This window comes from Sycon ciliatum, chromosome 12 (genome assembly GCF_964019385.1).
Source record: "Sycon ciliatum chromosome 12, ocSycCili1.1, whole genome shotgun sequence".
NCBI lineage: Eukaryota > Metazoa > Porifera > Calcarea > Leucosolenida > Sycettidae > Sycon > Sycon ciliatum.
Genome location: NC_088654.1, coordinates 15,516,917 through 15,535,946, shown reverse-complemented (window position 1 = coordinate 15,535,946; position 19,030 = coordinate 15,516,917). Strand labels below are relative to the sequence as shown.

The 19,030-nt window shown below is 45.8% G+C and overlaps 1 protein-coding gene across 1 annotated transcript; it reads left to right on the top strand.

Annotated features, from left to right (window-relative positions):
• Positions 1–3,645: 3,645 nt before the first annotated feature.
• On the top strand, positions 3,646–18,671 carry LOC135828353 (uncharacterized). The gene is made up of 5 exons (XM_065340804.1): positions 3,646–3,953; positions 8,354–8,452; positions 10,358–10,681; positions 15,262–15,618; positions 18,479–18,671. The coding sequence occupies exons 2-5, from the start codon at positions 8,374–8,376 to the stop codon at positions 18,487–18,489; spliced, it is 771 nt and encodes a 256-aa protein (XP_065196876.1). The 5' UTR covers positions 3,646–3,953; positions 8,354–8,373; the 3' UTR covers positions 18,490–18,671.
• The last annotated feature ends 359 nt before the right edge of the window (positions 18,672–19,030 follow it).

Below are 19,030 nucleotides of genomic sequence, written 5' to 3'. Positions count from 1 at the left end.
ACGAGAAACAGAAATTGAACATGTTCCAGGGTGGAGGTGGCGAGTATCGGCAATGTAATGCACCTTTAGGCCAACATGACCATCATTCCGACATGGATTCTCAAACACCTTCGCTCGTGAGAGTGCCTCAGAGTGGTATTCATCAACAGATGGCAATCCTGTAAAACACATGAAAAGACATAGCAGCAACAGAAAGAAACCTAATGTTATAGAAACGAATTCGAAAAACAAAGTCTACTATTATTCTAATACAGTGAACCAAGGTACAACTACACTCCAGGAGGCAAGCAAAAGAGCATATAATCCGAAGGTTGCGATGCCTGTATGTATTGTATTTATGTATTTACGGATTCTCCACAGGCTAAATCGAGGGAGTCTTTGTCATGCCACACTGGATACAACATGCTACCAGAATCACTTTCCCCAGAATTGATGATCTTTTCTTAGGGTGTTATATAAGACACATCTGTAGCCACTTCATCTTGCTCACGAAATCATACACCACCACACAAACGGGTCCTTCGGCTATTATACTTTGGGTGGTACATGGTGATGTATGATATTGATAATCTATTGATACCATATTCAAGTCTGACTCTCACCGTGAGATCCTGGCAACAATATTACCTGGTACACGACATATTCAGACACTGACATAAGCATCTTTTTGGAACAACAGGTGTGCCTATCTGCTAGTGTAATGTGACACACATGCAGAACACATGCAGAATCAGTCATAGCTAATTTTACCCCCTCACTGTTGTATGCGCAGACTCCACTTCGCGGTGTCAAGTACTCTTCTTTCGACGGGCTACTCCACTAAGGCGCTTGTCTAAAAGGACTCACATTCATCCTGCAAACCAACACGACTTGCATAGTTTTCACTGTCGGCCAAAGTGCGTGCATTGCACACATTGAGATTCACTCCCTCCGTACAGGCCAGTACAGAGCTGCCCACCAATTGAGTCTGTTTTGCGTACTCAGACTTCTGATTTTCCGTATCTTGCAGTGTTTTGCGTACTGCCGTGTACATTGCATGCATACTTGCACTGTAATGTTTTTTGACACGCACATGCATGTCGGTGGCTGTATTTGGTAGTGTAAAACATGTGTGACTTGCACTCACGACATTATTATTTTTGTGCTACATGTACATGTTGTTGTGGTACGGCATGCACTCGCTTTGGTACAAGACTATTCATCACTCAGCTTACACTTGCAATGCTTCTACACAGCTGATTGATCCTCTCCGATTTTCTATACCATTTGCTCAATCTCTGTAGTGCGCACAAGGAGTGATTTTCCGTACAAATACAGAAAATATGGAGGGCTGGTACTTGGTAGCACTGCTAGTATGGTAGTACCAGGCTAAGCTGGCTGGAAGATCAAATACTTCTTTGGTTCTTTCAGTCATTTTCACGACATATGTTTTCTTTATCATGATCCCCGGGGTGTGACATTCTTATGAATGCAGAAACTCAGTCTTTCTAACCGAGTCTCACGTGCAATGTGAATTTGTTCTTCTTTTCTTCACAATGCCATGTATCGATTCATCGCTTCTTCCCACCCGAGATCCTATGCAACAGCGATTTAAAGATTGGCTTTATCAAATAGTTAATTCAGAGAGAGAGGATCAGTTGTGGATGCTGTGACAGCATAGAGTGTAGATTGGTGTAAACATCATTGCCCAGCAGAACCGTATTCACAGGGATCTGCGTTTAGCATATGGAAGCTATTTTTTAGAATTTGTACACGTCCAATAAGCCTGAAGAGAAGAACACCTAACTTAGACTGTCCTAACGTTATCGAACGCACTGCCAAAGTAAAAACAACATTTGAAATGCAAACTCGATTGTGCATGCATGGAGGGCATGGGGAAGAGACTGAGAGGGTGAAAGTGAAGGAAATTGTTCCGAAATCAAGAGAATCCGAGGAACCCTTGCTGCATTCTTCAGTTCGATAACGTCAGTGGGTGAATCTCAGATGTGTTGTGTGCCCAGACATACAAGTACAGCACTAACCTGAGCATGAGAGCTGCTTGTCATCATCGTGGTCAGGAAAACGAAAGGACGAACGAGGAAGATTGCTGACCATGCATGACGAACAACTGCATATCTAGACGACAGACGGCTTGCCAGAATCAGTCTGGTGTATCTTCAGGAATCTTCTTTCCTAATCGCATTCAGCAGTCAGCTTCGAGGTCAAGAACGCGATGATATTTTCAGAAGGAATAATTTTCAAAAATTTAAAATTTTGGAGAAGAAGCTTCCTTTCTAAAAAAAAAGCGTTCCTTGCTTTCACGCAAGGAGGTGCCTTGCCGGACATGTCGTCGACAGCACAGTGTCGGCAGATCCACGTTTGTAGGCTGCAGACCCGGCAGACGTTTTGATCATCCCGGCCCGGTGGTGAGATTTTGGACCCGGGAGTACTAAAAAGCTGCTCGCATCCCAGGGTGCTCAGTTTCGCTCTACCCGCGCGAGTAGGGGTCTAGGTAACGGGCTCTCTTTCGCGGCCTGCGGAGCATAATATACCTCGGTATTTTACGGTATTTTACGACTCCCTGGTTTCGACTGTTTCCTTTTTTTTTTTTTTTTTTTTTTTCTACGTAGATCTACTGTCGTTACGAGTTGGCACCTATGAATTCAGGGGATGGCCCACGCCTGGTAAAAAGAAAAAGAAAGAAAAAGAATGTCTGGCACCTATGAATTCAGGGGATGGCCCACGCCTGGTAAAAAGAAAAAGAAAAAAAGAAATCATAATAACAAAGAAAACTAAAGAAAAAAGAATGTTTGGCACCTATGAATTCAGGGGATGGCCCACGCCTGGTAAAAAAGAAAAAGAAAAAAAAGAAATCATAACAAAGAAAACTAACTAATAGCGAAAACAATACAGCCATATAACAAGAGGTGAGGGTTAACCCAGACGACACTCAGCATTCACTAGAGCTGAGGGGCACTCCAGCTGCTGATCCAAAGGTGCTCGCCTGGATCGATGACCTCTTAAGCTTGCAATCGCCGATCTGATGAGGGCAAACCCTAGGCGGCAACGAAGGTGAGCCATCACCATGGAGAACGGTTCCTTCCGCTTCTCAGCCAGCATTGATGCAATGCGCTTGAGGAAAGCAGAGGCAGCCTTGCCTTGACCACCGGAGGCACAAAACACCAAGGGGACGAACGATGCCCTCGACTGTTTCCACGCCCAAATTTATCCGGCAGAACACTTCCGTTTTAAAATTCGTCCTCCTTGGCCAGCGTTTTGGTTTTCTTCCGTTTTGGTGTACAACTTTTACGTTTTGTTCCGCGTACCGTGTAAATGAACCAAGTTCATGAACCCAGTGACCTGGTGATCTTGCCTCTTGCGCGCGCGGTTGCAAACACCCGCCGGCGCAATCCAAATATTTCCATCGTACAGTAGTAGTACACGTACACGTGCAAAGTTTTCTTGCAAGCCCAGCATCTAGCATACGCGCATGTTTTCTTTTTCTTTAAAATTATTTCGTTGTATCGAGAGTATACGCGCATATTGTATGCAAACCCATCATGTGCACGGATCAGGATGTAGTAAAAATATGTCGTCGTTACACAGTTTGCGAGTGCACCTGCTGCAACTGTTGGATCTCCAACAACTGTCGCATGCAGTTGCATTGCAGTCCTACACTGCGTCGCTGTAGTAGCGCCACTATGGTACTTTGGCGCTTTCTCTTCAGCCTTGAAAAAGGACATCGCCGCACCCGGATCAGCAGTCACTTTTACAAACAAAAAGAGAAAGCAGTAGGTTTTAGTGCCTTAGTTGTGTTAGAACAAGAGTCTCCAATTGTCAGAGAAAAGCAAACGCTGCGAGAGTTACGATAGTCTTTGGATTTCTCCTGGACTCGTGTTGTTTATCGGCTGGCACGCTGCCACAGAATACCAGTGGATTCGGCGATCAGACGCTCACAGCAACTCATCTTTATTGTAAGTTGTGCATTCACTTCGTACTATTCGGATACTATAGGCATTGTACAGTTTTAGGTTGACAGATGACACGAGCTGTGCTAACTTTTGTATTACGAGACAAGTAATTAAATTCAGGGCTAGTACTTGCACAGAAACACGTGGGCGCCATCTTGGTTCACGTGACATGTGTCACACCATGCTGTGTACAGAGAATCTTGCCGTACTTCGCGTCGACTCTGGCCTGTTCAAATCCACGCAAGTGAGCCACAGTTCTCTCTAGCAGGTTGAGATTTTGCAGGCACCGAGTTCATATGTGGGCAAAGGGATTCACCGAAGGATTTTTTGATTTTCGCAATTTAGACGTCAAATAACACCCTCAAACTCGGTAAACGTGTCTCACCTCTAGGATCGTTTTGGCGAAATTCGCTTCGGTGAAAGTATGGAGCATCTCCTACTGAAAATTTTGAGCCATCAAATGTCAAAATCGGCTCATGTGGAGCTCACTTGTGTCGTTTTGAAGGACGCCGCGCCACGCGCAACTTGCGCTGGTTCTTTCACAAACGGAAGACACCTTCCAGTCAGAACTGCTGACTGTGACAGTGCAGTGCGCACGGCAAGGAAAAGAAGGAAACGTGCATTTTCCATTTGTTGCACTGTGTCCTTTGCTTTTATTGTTCACTGCTAACATGTTCGCAAAATCTTGAGCTAGAGAGAAGACTGACTTACAATCTTATTCATCTAGGCTTCAGCGTGATGCACGTATCCCGGCAGACCATAGGAAATATTGGGAAAGGAACCGGGAACCACGAGAATAATTTTTCTGGAGCGAATCCAATTATTACCATGGTTCCTTGTTCTTGAACACCGCGCTCCACATCGTCAATGTTCTGCGAGGTAAAGATTTCAGGACTACTGTCGGTTTGTTCGACCTCGGGGCGATCTGATCTACGTCCAGCTGGCCATGATACTGAGCCGAACTGGCCACTAGTTCGCTTCTTTCTCGAATAGGGATAGTCAAGCCGGTCAGAGTGCGATTTCCTACCCTGGATGCGATCCATGGTGCGGACTGAAAATAACTACTGAACACCTCCTTGTACAAGCACTGACATACAAGACCGGTGGTGGATACAAACTGACAACAGGAAACCCTAACAGCACTCGCTCTGTCAAAGAAAGTAGAAGGGAAGCAGTTCGAACCAGTTCAAGCACCACCAAAAAATAAAACTATGATAAAAACTAGCACTTGCTCTTGCAGCTAGGTCAAAGACTGCACTAGGAAGTAAACTTTTGCGCAGTCGCGATCTCGCGGCCCCGCATCACGTGCGGGTATCTGATGACGTAGCGTGATTCAAGATGGCCTCTGACGTGTTTCCCGTTTTGTGATCCCAAATACCAGCCTGAAGTTCGACGATTGGCTCGGAACTGTTTCCACCTGGTGGGTTATAGGCGATTCAGACTACGACCAAAATCACGTGTACACTTGAATTTCCATGGTGATGCAGTCGTGAATCAAAATGTTATGCACAATCCTTGATCAAATCCATCTGAGTCGTAGAACCGTGGTCACAGTTGGCCGTAGTCTGAATCGTCCATTAGATTGGCATAAGACTGAGAGGTGATCACCGTACATATGTATTGTATGTATGTATTAAAAGTAGAAAGGAAAAGGACATATGGAAACGAGTTATGAGTAACTATCCACCACTGTAGCTAGATACTATATACAGTCAGAAAGTGCAACAACTAGGCACAAAACTGACAGAGTAGATATCCTTAGCTAAAAAAAAACGCTAACGTAAACGCAAACCTTTCCGTACTTCGGATCGTTCAAGCTGACTTTTTCCTTAGCACAAAGTACGTTATAGTTGAGACGAAGTAGTCGTGACAACCATGGCGATATGAATTTTCGTGGAAACAGATACGGGAAATTCAAAATTTTGAACCAGGGATTGGTTTGCTGTCGTTCCGAAAGAATACCTTGGCGAGGTCTTTTACTCTGGAATAGCAAAAGCACGGCGAAAATGAGTTTTCGCTGTTCCCAGGTCGTTGGAAACCCTTTCCTAAACGCAGCACCGAAGACTGTAAGGGTTCTCCAGCTCCAGCACGTCTGGGAGAGGCCGATGAATTTCTTCCTCAGGAGTGCCGTGGAACTGGTCCTTTGTTTCCCAGATGGGATAGAGGGAGAAAGGCACGAAGCAGAAAACGCAGAAATTGTCAACTGAAAGGCAAAACTCGCCAAAAAAGCTAAATGTCACAAGAGGAAGCAATCTCGACTCTCGATCTCATCTCGATCTGCACGACGTGCTTTTTATCTCCCGCCAGTTACAAAACAATGCGAGTTTTTGCATTTTTTGCAGAATTTCCATAACGAACGTCGGCCCGTTATTTTGAGCTCTATAACGTTTTTCCGTTATCCGATAACGTCTTTTGTCACGGCTGGGAGTGAGTACCGTAAAAGTTAGCGTTATCGTACTTTTGCTAAGGATGTCTAGTACTGAGACATTCGACGTCCTGACACCTAGCTTCAACACATCTCCGTCGTGCTAACCGACAGCCTTCCAACTTGGAAGGTTCAAGGTTATGGAAAGACCAAAGAGGGGAAGGCACTGACTGACTGTATATAGTATCTAGTTACAGTGGTGGATAGTTACTCATAACTCGTTTCCATACGTCCTTTTCCTTTCTACTTTTATTCTTGGCTCAATACCCGAGTTTATGTATGTATTGCTTTTATTTTACATCGCAAGTCAAACGGGCAATCATGCCCAATGTTATGATGACGATGGAAAGGGAGAAAAGATTAAGAACACCATTAGTTATCCTGGATTATGGGGAGTAAAGAAAACGGTGAGTCTAGGAATCTCTCCTTGGATCATCAACATTGGTCATGAAAGTAGACTTTCAATGGACGTGAGAGTTGAGATGTGCTAGGTCAGGCCAACTAGAGGGGAATGCTAGGCAGTGAGATTCCGAAGTACATCTATTCTGTGTTTGTTTTATGAATGCATTGCAAATCCAAAGACAATCATCCCCAAACGGATAAAATCTAAGATAACCTGGATAGGTGGAGTAAAGAAAACAGTGAGTATGGAGAACTCTCGGGATAGGGAACTACCTGGCATAAGCCATGAAAGCAAACTTTCAATGAACGCTTGAATCGGCACGTGGTAGGGCATGACTTTAAGGACGAGGGCAAAAGATTCCACAACTTAGCAGCAGCAAAAACTGGTCTGTGAGATCCCGAAGTACTGCGGATGTTGGGAAGGGGCAGATTGCAGGCATCCTGACCTCTGGTGGCACGGGCAGTGAACTGTATTCCAGGCGCGATTCGAGCAGCAAACTGACAGGATCATGATCCAACTGACTAACAGTGCTTTTACACACCAGACAGTGCCAGAAATCACTATATATCCCATGACGTCTATAGACGTTATCTGGCATGTGGGGCATTTTCAATGACGTCTATAGACGTCATCAGCGTTCAATGGGTTAAAGTCGCACAACAAACAGGCATATCTGCCTGCTTATATGAAGACGACTTCTGGCAGTAAAATATTTAAAAAAAAAAAGAAAAGAAAAACACTGCAATAAAAACCGGTCTGTGAGCGGTTCTGAAAGACCGTTACGGGGTATTCACACGACAGGCAAATCCACGTGCACCAGAAAGTTTTTATGGTATTTTACCTGTGAACGAGAAAAGTGACTGAAAAGTGCAACCGAGCTAGCTGCCCACTTACAGGATAACCCAGGCGTGCACGAGTACATTTACACCAAAAAGCCCGAAACAAAACTTGATTTACTAACGTGGCTCTTCAGAGCATGATAACTATTGTATGCGTGTTTTGACAATTTGAAATACCCATGGCTACTGGTCGGTGAAGCATTCAAAAATGCAAACGTGCCTGTAGTCGAGTGCAGCTGCGTGAATCCACACAGTCACTCCCTGTAAAACGTGCAAGTGCGTGTCGTGTGGATACCCCATTACTGGTGCTGCACCTCATCGTAAAAGTAAGAAATCAGAACTGGCAAGTTGTCCCCCATACATTGGTCTACTAATGAGGGTAGGCCCGTCTGCGGTCGTGCGCGGATCCATCCGCAGCAGAACACTCTTTTATCTTTGGAATTTGTTTAGCGTGTTTGCCATGTACGTGTACTTACGGCATGGTCGATTGGGCGAATCCCGAGCAAGTGCACTCCAAGTACATCGACTCCAGATTCAGCCGGATCCGGCCAAACGATCATGCTCACTCAGAGCCCACCTGCTCGGGATTTGCCCAATCGATAGTGCCCCAGATTCGCCAATCGATGACACCCCAATTGTGCAGTTTTCTCACAAATCTAGCCACTCTAGGTGGCTTTTGGGATTTAAATTCATACCGAGTTTCTTTGATTTTTTGTGAACTGTGGTCTGCATCTAGAAACCTTCTAGAAATTCAGAATGGGGATGCCAACAGGATTGTTCGCACCAGTCCTTGCTGCACTGCTAGTGTTTGCCTCAGCTCCTGCCCATGGTGAAGGTACGTACGCATTGTAGTTTGATGGGGTTTTGGTGCACTTTCATGTTTCCGTACTGTTCGTCCGTTCGATACTCATATAACTCAGTATAACTACTGACACATCTCATCAAATTAGGAAACGACCCTCTGTAACCCTAAATGTTCTGTTCACCCAACCTGGTCATTTCCTCCGCCCCCCCCCCCCCCTCGCCTCCTCCTACTGTAAAAGCAGAATTTTTTGATGTTTCACTTTCGGTAACTTCGGTGCCGAACATTTGGGGTTGACATCGCCCTCATTGCACCTCGCCAAGTCTCTGACAGGTGCCGCTTGGCTTTCCCCGCTCAGATATACATCCTCCACCGGCCATCCATTAGTTGAACCACGAGGCAATCATCTTGCACATCACCATAATCGTCGAGGTCCAAACCCTAGATCATGATTTTAGGAAGGTGTACCTCTCCATCCTCGCAGGCTAACTTCGACGCCCACATCCCAATTCATAAATTCTGACACAGCAGGTAGAGTAGAAGCCATGATATTCTATAAGTGTGGACCAACGGGAAGAAAACAGGAGCAGTGATGAGGAAACAGAGGGCGATCTGGAAGCTATGATCACCCTCTTATACCGTGTAGACAGCTCGTTGCACGCCACATGTATTTCAAAGCATAGAGTGCTGTGTAGTAGGAATCAATGACGGCATTATGGCTGCTAGCATACTTTGCTCCGGAATCTGCCCATGATATTGCTTTGTCTTGTTGATGTAGTGCTGGAGATGGTGTCTATCACCAAAGCCAAGAATTCCCCTGTGTGACCCGGGTTTTGTATGGAGAAGTTCGCTATCTGAGTTTCACACAGAGAAAGTCTCAACCTGAGTGAAGATATATTATAGAGAAAGTTATATAGAGAGTGAGCAGGAGTTCTATAGAGAAAGTCGCAATGCAGCCATATAGGCACGAAGTAAACAGGTGGTGACATATGGAGGAGTGAACACATAATGGGCGCTTTCGATCGAAGGCTCCATATCGGCAGCACTATTGGGCTTCGATAAAGCTGAACTCGTGGGCGAAAGGACCACCCAAAATGATTTGGTCTAATAATCAGCTCCCAGCGTAAACTCAACAGCGGCAATTAGCTTTTCGGGAAGACAAAAGTAGCAACTACATGGAGTTGTAGCCCTGCTTTCGCGTCACACCGGCCAGGGAGGCTCTTCCTTGACTTGAATCATGCAAGACCAGACCGGTAACTGTGCAATTCTGGCGCCAGACTTAGAGAAATTCCGCCCTCTCTTCAGAATTGACGGAATCGGATAAAATCAATTCTAATGACGGAATTTGTAACTTTTCGTGTAATCGAACTGTGCATCAACAATAAAAAACTAATTCTAGAATTGACTGTAATGCGTGGAATCGAAAGCGCCCAATTATAGAGAGCTGGTGGACTACTGAGTGCTACACATAAGTTTTAATTCTAACGAGTTAACGAGGAGAAATCGTTTTACAGAAATCGATACATATACTGTCCTATTGAGTAAGAATCGTTACATTTTTATGCACGTAAACCAGTCAGTTTTAGGAAATGGTTATACTGTATAGGCAGGAAATTTCGTCGGTCAATAATTTTGTCCAACTTCAAAGAAAGGGAGTTCGTCCAGTTGTAAATTTCGTCCATGGATCATAAGAGTGTATTGGAAAGCTGGACAAATCGACATTCGTCCGGCATTTAATTTAGTCCAAAAGCTCCTTGGACGAAAAAGACGAAATTAAATTCCAGACGAATATTTCTGCTTGTACATTAATGCGCCTCGTTAGAATAATGGCTGCACAGTGGTATGTGCACTAATTCACATTGGTTTGCAAGATTATCCAATGTGTACTTGTTGCCCCGTGTTGACCTGCGTCCCTTCTTTTCATCTGCTCCGGTTTAGAAATCCCTTGGCCAAAGGTGCACATCTCTGGAGGCGGCGTCCACCTCACATTTGTGGCCGGTATCCCTCTGGCCTCGATCCATTTCGACAAGACGTGCGTTCTCACAGAAAGCAATGCCGAATCTTTGGAGTGGTACAAAGATAGCAAGGTCATCAAAAGAGTCCAAAGTACTGCCAGAGTTACCTCGCTGCCGTTTGGATTCAGCTCCGCCGGTCTTCTGGCCCACAGTGACGCGGGCAAGTATCTCTGTCGCGCCCATTACTACCAGGGCCCATATTTGCGCCAGACACCCAGCCCGCAGTCCATTGACATCTCTGTCGTAGGTATGTAAAGCGAGTTGGACTGTGTGAACACTTATAGTGTCTGGTTTCCTCATGTAGTTCTCAACTGTATGGGCTCGTACATATGGGCTCGTACATTGCTTTATAACGAGAGTAAACAAACGAAAGTCAATTGTGGTAGTTGGGGACACTTTTCCTCCATGATCCTTCTCTGTCAGATGTTGACCAGAATCTGGCCATAGGCACACTGTACCCTGTTGGCTAGACAGTGTGTATGTGCATCTCACAGTGCTTCTCTATGCAGTAAACAAAATAGATGATATGCCAAATAACGTGCAACTTGACTTGAGATGGCATTGCAGAGTAGTTGCATACAAAGTTCAAAGTTGTACGGTTACCTGTGACTTGCATTCCTGCAGAGCTCAGGGCCTGCAATGTACACATTGTAGTATAATTTGTATGCAACTTGTGTGCGATGCCCTCTCAAGTCTAGTTGCACGTTATTTGGCATATGGGCCGCGATCAGCTAAAACATGTCTTTGGGGTTTCGTAAAAAAGTTGGGAAATGACGAAATGAAAAAAAATGTGTTTTTGGAGCGCGTTCTCTCTGCACTTCATTCAAATGATTCATGATGTGGCGATCATCTTCTCAATTTGTTGTTCAAACACTTGTTTGGCGTTCTACTTCAAGTAGCTGGCGAGCAAAGACTGACAATGTCCGCATCTAGGGATACTAGAGTAGCTCGCACGGCCAGACGATCGCTGTGCATGGCCCAGGTTTGTTCAGGTGTCTGCAAGTCCGTGGCGGCGGGTCTGCAGAGCGACGCTGACAATTTGTTGGGATCTCATTGATGTTGATGTCGACAGCGAAGCTGATTCGTCCCCGTCGTCTCCAGTAGCGAAGAGGCACAAGTTGTGGGCTAGTACATAATCATTTAGGCGGCGAACCGGCTGCCTTACGACGTTACTTGCGTTCAGCTCTCATGAGGCGTCTGACGCAGTCTCGGAAACGCAGGCGACGATCGAAAGTGTCACTGCCAGAATCGAGAGAGTATGCAAGTGCAACGTCGCCCAGCGCATCGTGTTGCTTTCCAGGAAGAACTTGGGCCATGCCTTTGAACTGATGTCGTTGACATGCTCAAGTCGGTGTCAACATCTTTAGTTCCGTTGTATTGTGCTCCGCCACAAAAGCCATTAAGTAATAGTTTGTCTCTTTGTGTCAGACTGTGCGAAAACTGTCATTTTCTATTTCAAAGTACATATTTTGAAAGCAGTGTTTGGGGCACTTGTAGACTACTTTTCTGCCCTGTATCACCTTCAAGAGGTCAAGTAAGGTCCCAAGAACTGTTTTCTGGAGGAAAACAAAATTTGAAAATTTTCACCCTAAGACATGTTTTAGCCGGTTGTGGCCCATATCATCTATTGACGTTTTGAATAGAGTGAAACAGCTGTCCAAGACGACCACTAAAGGGACATTCAAAACGTGATCTCCATTGCCAGGTGGTCTCCTTATCCAGGGTCATTTGACTGGTAATATCATCCCGTGGTCCTGGTTGCAATGGTCTTCTGGGACAGGTGGTCGCCTTGACAGGTTTTACCAAGAGTACATACCCCCCCCCCCCCAAGAGTGTGCAACGCCGATCCAGTTCTGCATACGGTCTTGGTCGAGCAGAATCGGATCTTCTTATGTCATGCGTACACTCCACACAACCGCAAGCCCGGTCTCGAGGCAGGTTTTTGATCCGAGAGTACCCGCGACTCGCCGGGTTCCCCTCAGATGTGTACGGTATTATGAAGCAAAGATCTGACTACGCTCGACCAAGACCAAGACCATATGCAGAGCTGGATCAGGCGTTGCATACTCTGGGGGTTATGTTCTCTTGGTTTTACTATACTGGGCATTACAGGAGATTAAAAAGGATTACTTTTAATTTCCTCGCCTACCGTACAGGTTTCAAATAGCTCATTTGAAATGTACAGTGCCATTGGCGAGGGGTGGTCCACCCAAGTTCCTCAGAGAGAGAGAGAGAGAGAATTGCTTTAGGGGCCGTCCGGGGTTATCGATTGTTTTTACAAAACGAAAAGTTTTAGTATTTTTCAGCCCCCACCCACCCATCTTTTCTGCAGGTAAAACGAATTCCAATAAAATATTGATGTCAATTTTCGACACCCAGAAGTAACTGGACATTCTCCATCTACATTCAATAATTATTAGACACCTTTAGCAAAAAACGTTATGTTGTAACGGTATTATCGTAAGGGGGAAAATACCGTGATTTGGGTTCGACCTTTAGCAAGATGCACGCTATTTTTAGTACGCTGTTGCCACGAGAGTAGCTTTGATTTTGCGCGGTTCAACCATTTTTGTCACCATATACGCTACACAAGGTGAAATTACCGTTGTTTGCTAAGGGCCTGGTCAGACTGCGGCAAATTTTGGTTGCCTGACGAAAAAGGAACAGCGTCCAGAATTTGAATCGCGATCACACTACAGATGTGGGGAGAGTGAAAATTCAAACTTCATTTCGAGCGTCAAGTGGTAATCTCCACGAACGACGTCAAATTCCTTCACCTTGGGGATCGCCAACACCTTCAGTGCAATCCTTGCAACCATCCTTATGAGTTTTGTTGTTGTCCGTGGCCAATTAGCTCCTCGATATCGAGATGAAAAAATCAGTGATTATCAGCGTCAATGGCGTATCAGCGTCAAATCCTGTTTGGAGCGGAAAAGCGTGGTCCGTTCTTGCTTTTTTTTTGGAGCGTCAACTCTCGCTTTTGCCGCTCTGGCGGCAAGTTACTATGGAGATTCGGATTATAATCCTAGGATTATTTCGATTTTGCCGCAGTCTGACCAGGCCCTAAGGGTGTCTATTTTCAAAACGAACTCCATCAAACCCACCCACCCCCAAACGAAAACATTTCGTTTTGAAAATATTATTGGTAACCTTGGACGGCCCCTTACGTCTATAATGCGTTCTCGGTACAATTTCAGGAAGTTATAAAACCTGGAATCCATTGTATTGCCGTAAAGTTCGGTGCAAACGCCCACCCCAGCGGGTTCATACTACTTTCGTCTTTTCCAGGTCAATATGGTTGTAGAAAACTGGCATGAAGGTCGAATGCATACGAGAACGACTAAAATGCCTACAAACTGCCTATGTCTTAAGCGGGATTCACAGAAGCTTTTTTTGCGATGCGACAGACGCGAAACCGGGGAAACCCCAAATCGCAGCCATGTCGCACCCCACGCAACTGGGCCATCGCAGAAGTTGAGCTTGGCTCAACTTTTGCGATGCGATGCGACAAGCGATTTGGCGTACGATTTTTGACCTTTTCTACAGCAAAGTTGTACAAAGGTTCAAGAGTTGCCTATAAATTTGCACAAGTTGTATCAAACCGCGCGAATATCATGGTGACGTACCCAAATCAGCAAGACTTTGTCGCAAAGCTGACTTCTTCTGTGAATGGTATTTCGCGAGTTCGCATCGCATCGCACGCATCCATCGCAGATCGCGTGTCGCATCGCAAAAAAAGCTTCTGTGAATCCCACTTTACCAAGAGGCTCTGCACAAGTGATTGTCATTATCTTGTTGCAAAGAAAAAAAAACTTTGGTCGAGATTTCCTTTCATACGATGAATGAGCCGTCTTTGTTATTAGTTCGTTCTCCATGAAGTAATGCCGTAGAATCCATCTGGTTTTCAAATCATGAAATTTCTGCAGTGCCACGATGTCGCGCTTTCAGAATGGAATGGTGATTGTTCTGACGAAGCGTCATTCAGCGTCGCAGTATTGCAGTTGCAAGTCGAACAGGGGGGATGTCACAGAAGCTACACCTACAAAGTCGCTGCTATTTTGTTGAAAACTCTGAAGTGCTCGAAAAAACCTTGCCTTTGCGCGTTGCGTGATTGGGAAATGATGGCTTGAAACACCGTCAGAAGTGTACTAAGGTTCCTGCAGTAGCCTGTTCTTCGCTACCTTGTTATTCCGAATTAACTGCCGTTTGGATTTGCGAAATAAAACAACCAACATCATAAAATCACTAGGAGCTAGCTTGTAACTGGTGCCCAAAAACATTTTGAAACCCGGAAAATGGACATAGTTTACCGTAGCAAAGCACTCCTCGCGCTACGGTGTGAGATGCACTTTCGTACAGCATGGGGTCCGTGCACATAGGCCAGCAGATCTTGCAAAAATGGGGTGGGCGTTTGCAGTGGACTTTACGGTACATGTAGCTGAATTCTTATCACGCTGCTTCTTCTCACACCCAACTCTTACTGACAGGGAAGTTGGCCTTTATCAATGCTGGTTTGAGAGCTTGCACATCATTATGAACCCGATAAAGGCAGTTTGCCGAAACGTTGTAATATTGTGAAATGAGTTGAATTATTGGCGGTATTAGTCATGAAGTTGGTTGTTCCAACGAGGAACACGCGATTCTTCACACATGACTGACTCATGACTGCCATCCGGAGCACACGACGTTGCAACAACCAACTTCATGGTTATTGGAAGACCTGTAATAATTTAGCATCATGAATTTCCATAAGGTTGAGGCAGTTATAAAAGCGGGGGAAGCTTTTCCGGCATTGTTTTGTTGTGATTTCTGTTCTCTTGCGGTCAGATCGGCCCACGGATCTGCCAACGGTTCACGTATCCGCCAACCAGACTGTGACTGCAGGCGGTTTTGTGTTCCTGTCGTGCCACGTCGAGGACATGCCCAGTCACAAGAACAACGTCAGCCCGTCTTGGACTGGACCCGGCGGCCGGCCGATCGGCGATCAGAATGTAGTGGTGGGCAACACGTTCACTAACATCCACCTCCAGCACGTGACGGCAGCCGATTCCGGCGCGTACACGTGTTCCGTAGGGCCCACTCAGCTAGGGTCCACTCCGCAGTGCAACTCACCAGCCGATATCACGCAGGTCGTTGATTGCTATCGCAGCGCACAGCAGACCGTTCACGTCAAGGTCACCCGCGGTAAGTACTAGTACCGGTGTGTGTGTGTGTGTGTGTGTGTGTGTGTGTGTGTGTGTGTGCGTGTGCGTGTGTGTTTTCTCCCATCTTCTTTCCTGCAGGGGTTGGGGGCACTGAAAGTCAACAGGGACTAGCACTGGTGACTAGGTCTGTGCTCGCATACATGTACACGTACATGCTGTGCTCGCATACACTTTGTATTAACTTGACCTGGTGACTAATGTTATAGTCTGAGCTCAGGTCCGGAAAGGCGGGTGCAGGGTTTTTCATTTTTCTACCGCCGCAAATGCAAATCCCATGCACAGGCCAATAGACTGAAGTGTGTGTGTGGGGGGGGGGGGGGTTGCCTTACCTGGCATCACTAATCCAGGCAGTAGTTGGGTGGGGCTTCAGCCTCCTGTTCAGTAGAAAAACCTGACATTTTCAGTTTGAGCTATTTTCTGTGAATACCAGACCTGGGGTTTGGGGTAGCGTTTTATTGTCAGTGGCAATTAATGGGCTCTCCTATACACACAGTAAAGTACCGCAAGAGCGCCCCACCATCTCGTCCTTTCGTGGTTGCATTGCGGAGGTGGTGTCTTCTAGGTAGGTCATACGACACAAACCTTGTACGCACATTTCACGTTATGCAGTCTATCCATGATGTACTCTTGCTGGCGATAAAATCAAGGCGGGGTGCTCTTGTGCGACTTTATGGCACTATTGCAGATTTGCTTTTCTGGGAGTGTGATCTGGTCGGGTTCTCATTTTGGTCCAAATTAATACTCCAGGCGTTACCGAACATTTACTTCCTCCGCATCATCGAAATTGTCGCAGTTTGACTTTTGATATAAAACGGGGTACGTACTCACCAGCACTCGTACCAGAGGCAAGGAATCGGACATAGGCGTTAGCAAGAGTACATAACCCCCAAGAGTGTGCAACTCCAGCTATGGGGTCTGCGACGGCAGAACTCCACATCACGTGATAAACCTGTCACATTATTTGCCCTCTGTGCATGATAGATACAGGGTTGTACGCAGCCCAGCTTTGGGTACAACTCTCTTGTTGTCACTTTGCACTGTTTGCCAGCATAACCCTTTGAACCATGTCACGTGATGTGAAGTTCTGCCGTCGCAGCACAGCATAGAGGTTGTGCAGGCAGTTGCACACTCTTGGGGGGTTATGTACTCCTGGCGATAGCAAGAGTACATAAACCAGAGTGTGCAACTGTGCATATCAGATCTGAAACAGCGCAGTTCGTGCACTACGTCACCCTGATGAGGTCAGCCAAGCCGCGACTTTCGTACAGCTCAAATTTTCGTGGGTCTAAGGCCCGGAAATCAGCCAAGTTTGCTTGATTTCAGACGTCCTGTTTCAGGATCTCGGTGTTTTTGTGTGACTGTGTACATCCACCGGCAAGTAAATTCACCAGGCTATCTGTATCAAAAAACCGAAATCGGAACGAACTCAGTGACCTGCACCACCATGACTGGTTACGCAACTTTTCATCGTACCAGTGGCTTACCATGCCGTCAGAAATGACGTACAGCACGAATTACGCTCCCACAGGAACCATCCTGAGTTGCACACTCTGGTTTATGTACTCTTGGCGATAGTCATCAGTATAGGGTGACGGAAAAGTTCTACTTTCTGTTATTGGAAGCTGAATTTTTTGAACTACAGTCCATTTCAAAACTATAGATGCGTAGGGGTTTTGAAATATTTCAAATTTAGCTGGTACTTTTTGAGAATAGTTTTCGGAATATTGCTCGGGTCCGCTCCACAATTACTCTCTCTAAACGATTGGATAACAGACGCCCAATTTGGAAAATTTTATGCACAAAGTGATCACAGATTTTATGTGGTATAGATGCTGGCATAACGGATTTAGCCTAGGTACGCGTCTATAGTTTTTGAAATGGACTGTAGACACAATTTCTTCGCTGATGTCGCTGCGATGGCAATTTCGACTCGCTGAGATCAGTCAGGCGTTGTAGCCTGCACAGTTCTTGTGCTTATGGCCATTCAAAGCCTTTTCACTGTTTTACCTTAGCTGGGGTGAGAATGACTCCGTGGAACAAATGGCAGCGCTTGGAGAAATATCGAGGGGTCAGCAAACTAAATGCATGCAACAGCGATACAATTTGTCGCTCTGGCTGAGACACTCAGTACATGATTGTACCTGCAAGAGCCGTGTCGACTCTACACGTAGCGCTAGTGATGCACGCGCAGATGCCGTACCAGTTATGCTGAAAAAGAGGGCGCACTGGTCGTGATAGTACACTTACCTGCATGAGCTGTGACCACACAGCTCAAATAAATGGGCATGCCACGGCTAAAAAAAAGTTCATTTCAAGATCGAGGTGATTCCGCCGACGGTAATCAACCAACCTCGCAACGATCGTGTATTCTTACTTTGTTGGTGGTGAAGTAGAAATCATCCAGAGCTAGCAGACGACAAGCATAGCAGCTCTTGTCCTGTGGAGAAACTCAAAGCGTTTAAGATGAGGCGCGACCAACTTACACCCTTCCTTGAAATATTTCGGAACGATATTTTTGTGTCCATTGACATCAGCGACGACGAGGCCTTCATCTCTGCGTGAAAACTCTCGGTCCAACTGTCCTAGAGCGTTAATCTAGCCTTCAGACTATCATCCTGTGTAATAAGTTTTGCATGGTTTAGCTTATGGAGTTGTCAGTGACAAGTCACTAGTCAAACTGCGACACTTTCGATGACGCGGAGGAAGCAGGACATTTGCATGCCCACCACTAAACATTCTCCACACTCTCTGTGTGCGTGTGTTCGCTCGTGTGTGTGTGTCTGCTCGTGTGTGTGTCTGTTCGTGTGTGTGTCTGCTCGTGTGTTTATCTATCCTTGCAGGCACCAAGTAGTCTTCAATGCTAACTTCATGGATACTATCTGCTCCACCATTTCCCTCATCCTTTTTTCTTGTCAACCGCCTAAACTGTTATTCCGTGCTTGAAGCAGTCTTTGACTGTCTTTAATGTGCATCTGCCCATTTTCTTTCAAAAATCCTTGAATACCCAAGATAACCGTACTGTATAACACGTCTATTTTTGTGCTCGTGTGCGCTTCAATCCTTCATGCTCTTGAGCTGGGTACAATGGGGGTTCTATAAGGAGAATGGGAGGCATGCATTGCGGGGCAAGTCACTCCATACTTGGCAGGTACAACTCATTATAGCACATTTATGAGTATGACCTCATAAAGTTCATGACCTTTTATGCAGAGTTGGTATCAAGGCGTGTACGGTTGAAGTGGACTTGCCCCGCAAAACCTAATGGCGGGAAATTGATGAATACGTCCCATTGCCCGCGCAACTGCCATAAGAACACACGTATAGCGGGCCCGCGGGAGTGACCCACCTTGATTCAGCCTCTAAAACCTTTTTGTTCCATAACCGATGATGTG

What these genes read in the sequence shown, in the direction of transcription:
- LOC135828353 (XM_065340804.1), top strand. Translation starts at nt 8,374, where the DNA reads ATGGGGATGCCAACAGGATTGTTCGCACCAGTCCTTGCTGCACTGCTA. An exon ending in AGCTCCTGCCCATGGTGAAG is followed by an intron (nt 8,453 to 10,357) that starts GTACGTACGCAT and finishes GCTCCGGTTTAG; the next exon opens with AAATCCCTTGGCCAAAGGTG. An exon ending in CATTGACATCTCTGTCGTAG is followed by an intron (nt 10,682 to 15,261) that starts GTATGTAAAGCG and finishes TCTTGCGGTCAG; the next exon opens with ATCGGCCCACGGATCTGCCA.